This window comes from Amyelois transitella, chromosome 19, assembly GCF_032362555.1.
Source record: "Amyelois transitella isolate CPQ chromosome 19, ilAmyTran1.1, whole genome shotgun sequence".
Lineage (NCBI taxonomy): Eukaryota > Metazoa > Arthropoda > Insecta > Lepidoptera > Pyralidae > Amyelois > Amyelois transitella.
This window is the reverse complement of record NC_083522.1, coordinates 275,805-285,972: the sequence shown is the minus strand read 5'-3', so window position 1 is coordinate 285,972 and position 10,168 is coordinate 275,805. Positions and strand designations below refer to the sequence as shown.

At 43.0% G+C, this 10,168-nt stretch overlaps 1 protein-coding gene across 1 annotated transcript; it reads left to right on the top strand.

Annotated features, from left to right (window-relative positions):
* The first annotated feature begins 125 nt into the window (after nucleotides 1-125).
* LOC106136591 (splicing factor Cactin) lies at nucleotides 126-9,906 on the top strand. The gene is made up of 12 exons (XM_060949698.1): nucleotides 126-327; nucleotides 503-856; nucleotides 1,464-1,701; nucleotides 2,141-2,315; nucleotides 2,634-2,767; nucleotides 3,355-3,507; nucleotides 3,955-4,078; nucleotides 5,012-5,129; nucleotides 5,681-5,939; nucleotides 6,889-7,064; nucleotides 8,986-9,130; nucleotides 9,677-9,906. Coding segments are annotated over exons 1-12 (2,067 nt in total). The 5' UTR covers nucleotides 126-325; the 3' UTR covers nucleotides 9,866-9,906.
* The last annotated feature ends 262 nt before the right edge of the window (nucleotides 9,907-10,168 follow it).

The window sequence follows — 10,168 nt, the reverse complement described above, 5'->3', positions numbered from 1 at the left end:
GTCAATTCGGCTATTTTGACTTTAGATTTGACAGACCAGTGACATTGATTAGTTTTTGATATCGACAGCACGTTAAAAAACAAATTAAGTGCTGTCAATGTCACTATCAGTTAACTGGCGGCTGGAGGCTGGCCAAATATTGTTGGTCTTGGTGGATTGTTGGTTATTTTGTTTGTGTGAATCACATACCTATTTTGCTTTTAGATTTGTGTATAGTATTTCTATTTAGTATGTGAATTTGTGCAAGATTTGTGTGTGAATGAATTATAGTTGTTTAGTATAATTTATTTACTCATGTAAAAACACAATCTACGTCTCGTAAAACATGTAAGTTTATTCCTTAATTTCTAAGTTCCTCTACCATATATCATTGACTCTTTTGGTAATAATTGTTCACGACATATGTGGAAATACAACTTCATAAGGAAATTTATATTTTAACGGCTTATTAGTATATATTTCCCAAGGTTTTGCAACAGTAACAGGAAATTGTTTTATTCAGGTCGTCACGTTCAGAAATAAGCAAACGTCGTGATCGTTCCAAGAGTCGCAGTTTAGACCGTTATCGAGACCGCAAGGGTCGGAGCAAAGACAGGAAATCTCGGTCACACTCGCCAGAGAGGTCAAAACACAGATCTATGAGTAGAGAGAAGAAAAAAGATAAACATGAGAAACACAAGAAGAGTAAAAAGAAGAAGAAGAGACACTCTTCTAGTAGTAGTAGTAGCAGTGAGGACAGTGATGAGGAGGAATTGAAGTTGCTGCAGCGACTGGAGGCTGAGCGGCTGAGGCTGAAAGAAGAGAGAAGAAAGGAAAAAGAGGCACAAAAAGCCAATGAAACTCCAGAAGAGAAGAGGTAAGTTTTGTTTAGAGGTTTTTGTTACATCAGTCCATAATTAAATAGTGAAGTGAATATGTTTTTTGATGGCCTGGTAGAAACACTTGTTGGTTTCTTCATTCTGAAGGAAAAGCTCCTGGATTTCATCAACCATCCTATGAAAATGCTGCAGTGTAGTTTGTTCCGCCGCTTCTTCTACACATGCGCTTTGGAAGCGGTAGTAGTTATAATTAGATTTAAGTTATGTGACGTCAATAAGTGATACCTTGTATCCAATTTTGAAAATAAATCTATTCTATTCTATTCTATTCTATTCATCAGATCACAACTGGCCTTAAATGTTTTGTCACAACACAAGTCTCAAAGTTATTGTAAGATTAACTCAATTGGTGTGATTGGTCTCATATAGTTACCAATTTGACTGTTAAATAATTTTATGTAAAAGGATTACTTAAATTGTAAAGATCTACTTAGTGCCAGTCTATTTATATAGCAAATTTAGATAGATAGCAAAAAAATGTAGCAACCTGACAAAGTTAGATAGACACTATAATCAAGCAATGCTTTAAAGTGACTACTCTTATTTTTTTGTGGACATCATACAGATAATTATCATTGATTGCAGGGCTCGCCGTCTTAAAGAGAAACAGGAGAAAGAGCGTCGGAGACGAGAGCGCATGGGCTGGGACAATGAGTACCAGTGCTACACCAACCAGGACAATCCATTCGGGGACTCCGCCCTCACCAACACGTTTGTGTGGACTAAGAAACTGGCTAAAGAAGGTGTGAAGTCAGTGTCGAGGGATGAGTTGGAAGCATTGAATAGACAAAAACAGTTGGAGAACAAAATTGAACTGGAGAAGGTATGTTTTTCTTGTTTCTATATACATACAATCATTTCTTTTTCCCTTATGGAGTAGATAGAGCCAACAATCTCAAAAAGAGTGGAAAGCTATGTTCACCTGTATTCGTATTTCGTATAAAGTAAGGTTTATGATATTGAGATTCAAAAAGTGACATGTTACTAGCAACTTTGTTAAAAATTTAAATATTGTTTTAAAAAAAAGAATTTATAGGTCTATCAGCTTCTACGTAGAATGCTTAATTTTTTTTTGGATAATTTCAAAAATCTTAGAAATAAATACTTATATATATATACATGGGATAAATTACACATATGTTACTAAAAGAAAAAAAAAATAGTTCTTAAATATTGCCAGTTCTTAGACCATTTGTTTGTTTATGATTTTTCCCCAATGCCACAACTGCTTGAAGTAGTAGAATATCGTTATGGTGTGTCAGGTGAAGCAGCGGCGGCTGGAGCGCGAGGCGGAGCGCGCGGCGCGCGAGGCGGAGGCGGCGGCGGCGGCGCGCGCGCGCGAGGCGCAGCAGTTCAGCAGCTGGGCGCGCCAGGAGGACGCCTTCCACCTGCAGCAGGCGCGCCTGCGCTCGCAGATCCGCATCCGCGACGGCCGCGGTGCGTGCCCAGCTGCATAGAATCTGCTACGAGATGGTTACACGAAATGGCTCTAGTCTGAGTCAGTCAGTCGGTTCCCTAAATGTACAGATTTTTGAAAGTTGACAACATTCGTAGTCTAGGAGCTCGGCCGACATTTTAAACTTAAAACTAAGCTTTTCTGTCGAAAAATCCTGTCGCCCAGTATCTTGGATATAAAAAAATGTGGGATGAATGATGTAACTGTCGATAAATTGTTTGTAGATTAAACTACCAATCAAGAACACTTCATCACAACATGTAAATATATTCAACTAAGAAATATTAATTTCTTTGCAGCCAAACCAATAGATCTCCTAGCGTGGTACGTGAGCTCGGAGGAGTGTGTGGACGCGCTGGAGATGCACGAGCCCTACACCTACCTGAATGGGCTGCAGGCACAGGATCTTGAGGATCTGCTGGAAGACATCAAGGTGAGAGACATTTGTTTAGAATTTTCTTTTAAGTAGTCACAACATGATATCATTTCAGAGGTTAGATATGCGTTTTTTGGGAATGAGATTGATGAAAAACAGACTTTATTTTGGCACTAACAGGCATAATAATTTATTACTTCTATCTTTTTCTCTAAAATATATGAAAGAAAAAAGTGAATGACTGACTAATGTCAATGCGCAACAAAACTACTGCATCTACAGTTATTACTTAAATTTTGCGTGTAGTTTCTTTATACAGTATGAGTTTTTCTCTTTTCGGGTTTACGTTAACCCTGGATGTTTCCCTGCCTTATCAGCAGAAGAATACGGTTTGTTTCCTACGGTGATGTTTATTTTTAAATAATTTTAATCTTTACGTATCTTGATCAAATTAAGGACGTCCTGGTAAAGGGTCAGGTCAAAAGTACCCGAAACCGGCGAGCTTGCATGAAGAGAGTTATGAATGTGGATGAAGCGAAGGAAGTATGCAGAGATCGTGGCAAGTGGAAAGAGGTAGTCTCTGCCTACCCCTCCGGGAAAGAGGCGTGATTTTATGTATGTGTATGTTTGTCCGTGTGGGGCAGGTGTACAAGGAGCTGGAGAAGGCGGGCAACCAGCCGTACTGGGAGGACGTGCAGACCATCGTGCTGGACGAGCTGGGCAAGCTGCGGCGCGAGGCGGCGCCGCTGCGCGCGCGCGACGGCGTGCACCGCGCCGTGGCCGCCGACGTCACGCAGGTCAGCGCTTACAGCTGCTGGCTGCTGGGACTCCTTCCCCAGAAGTGGGGGGGATTCCACCCATACTCACCATGCTGGCGGCTTGGTGAATGCAGTGTCTTCAATAGACACTGCGGTCACCAACCCGCCCTCTGGTTCTTCCTTTCGCCTATTAGCAAAATAAATTATATTTCTTTCAGTCTTTAAAAGACAGTAAGTTGTATGACTATGTGTGACGAATGCTAAAAAGAATCCACTGGGTACAACATTTTCTCCCTAATCGTGTTGTTGCAGACAACTGCTCCTTCAGTCAATTGTTTTAAGAATCGGCTAGACAAACTTTAAAATCTCCAAGCGAACAATTAAAGCGAAGCAATTAAAATTCACACGCATCAGCTTAATGAGCTGCTAGTGTGTTTAAAGTATATAATAATAAACTATTATCATATCAAAGCCAAATTGTTTCAGATCTTCAAAGGCAAGACGGGCGAGCAACTAGAAGCATTACAAACACAAATCGAGCAGAAGATCAGCGGCAGGCGAGACGGCGTGGATATCGGCTACTGGGAGAGTTTGCTCAGCCAACTTAAAGGTAAAAGCAAAAACTATTGTGTCCCGAAAGTTACCAGGAAAATTGAAAATGGAAAATTACCAGGAGTGGGAATATTCTCAGACGTACATCACTAGGCTCAGGTGATGTTTGGGGAACCGTGCGACAAACAATGTTGAGTTTGAGTTTAAGGTTGTATTTATGCTTCAATCCTTGAACTGTGATTGGCTAGTGGCATGTTACGTTTGAAATTACGTCACATTGAAAAAAAAAACAGATATTCGTTGTTAGAAGTGGCATCATCTTAGCATTCTCAGCATATGCTAGCTGTAAAAAGGGGATTGTCTTCCTATGGTGTCAGTGTACACTTTACGGACTCTAGCCATACATATTATATCCCTTACGGTTTAACAGAGTCGGAAGTTTATTCATATAATCACGTCTATATTCCTTGTTGGGTGAACACAGAGTTAACAATCTTGATAGACTGACACGTGGCCTGTCAGGTCAACAGTTAGGCTTTATTTTTTTGTGACAGATTGCTAGCCTATCGTCTATAAGAATCCCGCGTTTATATGCGTATCTTTGACATCAACGGGAAAGAGATGGAGTGGTCCTTTTATTTTTTGGATTGGTGCCATGAACCACACGACACTCGAAAGTTTGCTAAGTGAATAATTAGCAATGTGAAGAGCGTTGGTACAGAGTGGGCGTGCCTGTTAGAATAGAATAGATTTATTTTCAAAATTGGATACAAGGTATCACTTATTGAGGTCACATCACTTAAATCTAATCATAACTACTACCGTTTCCAAAGCGCATGTGTAGTAGAAGTGGCGGAACAAACTACACTGACGTCAATATACAAATATAGATCTCTTAAATGTAAATCATGGACGAATGCACATTGTGTACATTAAAAAACATGAATGAATGTAGAACTAGTTATTGACCAGCTAATCTGTAACGTCGCAGCGCACATGTCGCGGGCGCGGCTGCGCGCGCGCCACCAGCACAACCTGCGCCGCAAGCTGCGCCTGCTCAAGCTGCAGCAGGGCGTGGCGCCGCCCGCCCAGCCAGCCCACCAACACGAGTCGGTATCTTCATCTGTATTGGATCATGGTTATACATCCGGTTGCCTGGTTATAGCAGGCTTCCTCACGAAGTTTTCCCTCATCTTAAGAGCATCGTTTATGAATTATTAATTTATTTTATATATACATTGTTACTTATACTATAAGTAAAGCCAATTACAAAATGGATACAGTAAGAGTATACCTAATATTATAAGCAAACGAATTAAAAAACCAAAATTCCTATCAAATGACAAAAATTTCATCTTTTTAATGTGAGTGCGTGTACTATGTTCAAAATACGCACGTCAGAACATAGTAATAAATCAGGTTATTATACAAATTGATATTGCGGTTCGATGTTCGAAGGCCAGGGCTGGCCCCGTCGAACTTTCAAAGACCATAATTTCAAATGCCTTGAAAAAGAGAGATGTTAGGAGTACCTATGTATGAGTGTGGAGGAAGCGGGAGAGGTCTGTAAGGATCGTAGTAAGTGGATCTCTGCGGCGTGATGGTATGTATGTATATTACGTCCTTTAGTCGAACAAAACAGAATGTTCCGTATCACCAGGCCGGAGCCGTCCACATCTCAGCCGGCGGCCGCCGCAGAGGGCTCGGGCTCCGGCGGCTCGGACGAGGAGTCGGCCGCGACGTGCGAGGCGCTGTACGAAGCGGGGCGCTACTCGCCGCCGCTGCTGGCCGCCGCCGGCCTGGAGCCCGGCACGCTGCTGGCCTCGCCCGGGGACGACGAGCGGCGCGTGGCCTTGTTCAGGGCCGCCCTGCACGCCGCCAACGCCAGCAAGCAGCACGCCGACTTCCTGGCCGCTAATGTGAGTGTCCCGACTAACACAATATCTACTATGTTTTTTATTGTAATATTTTCAAAATTTATTGCAAATTGAAAGAAAATTATTCCAAATTTTTGAACTTTACTCAATATTATTAATGTTTTCAACTAAGAATTTGAGTATGTGGTGTTTACATTAAATGGTTTGCACATTAAGAAATTAAATTAATATATGTATTAGATTGTAGATCATGTTTCTTCATTGAAACAATGGTAGACCAAATAAATAAAAAAATATTGTAAATGCGAAAATGAATTTATTTGTTTGTATTTTACCCCTTCACGGGTTATCTACTGAATTAATCTTATTGAAATATCACGTATAATTAAAAGTCTGGACTACATAGTAGTTTTATGTATTTGCTAAAAACCTGTATGCCAAAATCTTTTGTAGGTAAATTCGTTGATTTTTTTTAGGTGGCGTTAAATTTTTTGCTTTCAGTTGGTGGTGCAAATAGAATAACTAGTAATCTCGTCAAACCACGTAGGTTAAGTAGTGGACCTTTTATATAGTGGCCTACATTATTAAAGAAGAATTTTCAGTAAATGTGCTTCGCTGCTGACCTTGCCCGGGGACGATGACGTAGTAAATAAAATAAGTACCTAAAAGGAACTAAATTACTAGTTATTTCGCCAAATAAACTAGATTTGTTATAATTGATCGTCCAGGTCTCCGAAGTAACAACTAAGGATACAAACGGGAGAATTATCGTTGAAATAAATATTCAGTGGTTCATATTAGAAAAGTAAAAAGAGGCGCTTTTATCAATTTTGTCTTAAAAACAGCGTAGGCTTTTTGTCCTGCAGGTGATCTTTAACACATAAGGATTTCCGACGAGTATGTTTTTATTGGTGTCTCTGTGGTGTAGCTCCTGAACTTCAATCAAAGCTCCAAGTCAAACATTAACTAACTGTTCCCGCATTGTCCCCAGCCGTCACCGGAGCCCGCCGCCGCGCCGGCGAGCAGCGCCGCCCTGGAGTCGCTGGCGCGCCGCAGCATCCCCCAGGCCGCGGAGCACGCGCCCTTCGGCGCCGAGCTGGCGCTGCCCGACCAGCCCTGCCTGTGGGCCGACAAGTACCGCCCCAGGAAGCCCAGATACTTCAACAGGTGAGACTCCAGGACAGCTGTAGAGCAGCATCCCCCAGGCCGCGGAGCACGCGCCCTTCGGCGCCGAGCTGGCGCTGCCCGACCAGCCCTGCCTGTGGGCCGACAAGTACCGCCCCAGGAAGCCCAGATACTTCAACAGGTGAGACTCCAGGACAGCTGTAGAGCAGCATCCCCCAGGCCGCGGAGCACGCGCCCTTCGGCGCCGAGCTGGCGCTGCCCGACCAGCCCTGCCTGTGGGCCGACAAGTACCGCCCCAGGAAGCCCAGATACTTCAACAGGTGAGACTCCAGGACAGCTGTAGAGCAGCATCCCCCAGGCCGCGGAGCACGCGCCCTTCGGCGCCGAGCTGGCGCTGCCCGACCAGCCCTGCCTGTGGGCCGACAAGTACCGCCCCAGGAAGCCCAGATACTTCAACAGGTGAGACTCCAGGACAGCTGTAGAGCAGCATCCCCCAGGCCGCGGAGCACGCGCCCTTCGGCGCCGAGCTGGCGCTGCCCGACCAGCCCTGCCTGTGGGCCGACAAGTACCGCCCCAGGAAGCCCAGATACTTCAACAGGTGAGACTCCAGGACAGCTGTAGAGCAGCATCCCCCAGGCCGCGGAGCACGCGCCCTTCGGCGCCGAGCTGGCGCTGCCCGACCAGCCCTGCCTGTGGGCCGACAAGTACCGCCCCAGGAAGCCCAGATACTTCAACAGGTGAGACTCCATGACGGCTGTAGAGCAGCATCCCCCAGGCTTCGGAATAATTAGTTTTTCATTTTTTAATGTAGACAATGTGCATTCGTCCATGATTTAGTTTTAAGAGATCTATATTTGTAAATTGACGTCCGGTGAAAATGCTGCAGTGTAGTTTGTTCCGCCGCTTCTTCTACACATGCGCTTTGGAAGCGGTAGTAGTTATAATTAGATTGAAGTGAAGTGACGTCAATAAGTGATACCTTGTAAATAAATCTATTCTATTCTAATTATGGACAGCTACAGGTGTGAAGTGATATCTACGTCACAAGCCGACAATAACGATGAATATTAATAAGCAAAATTCTACAGAATGAAGCCCAAATGCATCATCTAACTAAACGACCAATTAAATGCATCCAGACGCCAGAACAAATCTAAAATTGACAGAACAAACATGTGAATGTATTAGTAGACACCATTACAAGCATGCCAATTCATTACTTGATTATACGATTAGACTCAGATTTACTTTGAAAATTAAAAATGATTTATATTGACTTGGTACCTCTTATAAGTAGAAGACTCTTATGACTATAAAAGCGTTTAAAATTCGTTTGCAAATGAAATAATTGGATTACGATATTTATTTTTTGTGAAATCGGTTATAGGGGTGTCTGGTGTAACCAATAATAAATAAATATACAAGACAAATTACACATATTGAGTTAGTCTCGAAGTAAGTTCGAGACTTGTGTTACGAGATACTAACTCAACGATACTATATTTTATAATAAATACTTAAATAGATAAACATCCAAGACCAAACAGAAAAAGGTCTTTTCTCATCATGTCCTGGCAAGGATTCGAACCCAGGACCTCCGGTGTCACAGACAAGCGTACTACCGCTGCGCCACAGAGGCTATAAAAATAACAAATGTGACATATTCTATTACATACATACAAACATATGGTCACGTCTATATCCCTTGCGGGGTAGACAGAGCCAACAGTCTTGAAAAGACTGAATGGCCACGTTCAGCTATTTGGCTTAACGATAGAATTGAGATTCAACTAGTGACAGGTATCCCGTAGCCCATCGCCTAAAAAAGAATCCCAAGTTTGTAAGCCTATCCCTCAGTCGCCTTTTACGACATCCATGGGAAAGAGATGGAGTGGTCCTATTCTTTTTTGTATTGGTGCCGAGAGTCACACGGCATATGCTATAACTGTATTTAACATTGCAGGGTGCACACTGGCTTCGAGTGGAACAAATACAACCAGACTCACTATGACATGGACAACCCTCCGCCCAAGATCGTGCAGGGGTACAAGTTCAACATCTTCTATCCCGACTTGATTGACAAGAACGCTACCCCAGAGTTCTCCCTGGTGAGTTATTTCTTTTTCTTTTCTATGCTGTTAATTTCGGTTATACCTTCACATTTCTGATGGGGAGCTCGGTGGGCGTCATTAACCATGATCCTGGTTTGGGTAACATACATATAATCACGTCTTTATCCCTTGCGGGGTAGACAGGGTTAGTCTTGAAAATTATGATAGGCCACGTTCAGCTGTTTGGCTTTCTGATTGAATTGAGATTCATATAAAGGTTATAAATTACTTAATAGGGAGCATGACCTCAGCTAAGCACAGTGGTGCTTGTATATGAGTGCCACTTAAAGGAGAAAGACAAGTTAATCAGGATGATAATAACGTGGTATCTTAACCGGAACTCAAAGTTTGTTTCTCAAAAAACGCTCTTTTTTGTCGTAATAGAAATAATGAGATATGAATTGTTTTTTTAAAAAACGTTAGTCTACTAACCAGTTCTATCTAGTTCATATGGTATTTCCATGTATGGGCACGTCCTGTCAATAGGTCAGGTCAAGTGCACCCGAAACTGACGAGGATTCTAATAATGTCTTATGTTTTTAGAAACCCTGCCCCGAGAACCCTGACTTCGCCGTGCTGCGCTTCCACGCGGGCCCGCCGTACGAGGACATCGCATTCAAGATCGTGAACCGAGAGTGGGAGTACTCGTACAAGCGCGGCTTCCGCTGCCACTTCCACAACAACATCTTCCAGCTGTGGTTCCACTTCAAGCGGTACCGGTACCGACGGTAGACGGTACTTAAGATCGGGGTTCAATAAATGTGTTGATATTATTAGTTTGTTTTCATTTTCTTTGGTGACTTGTCTTATTTCTCCATCGTCAATGTTCCTTACTGGGAAGGAGCCTAGGGTCTGCCTTTTATCAAGGTGTCCAAAAACCTTGGTCCCTAGTTACACGAAACAACCCTTGTGACCTTGGTAGGACTGCCATGGAGGTCAGAAATGAAGATCAGCCTTCAGAAGACAGAAATTGGAAATTTTCAAAACAACAAATTGAAGTGACCTGCGGCAGTCTCCAAGTACAATTGAAGAACC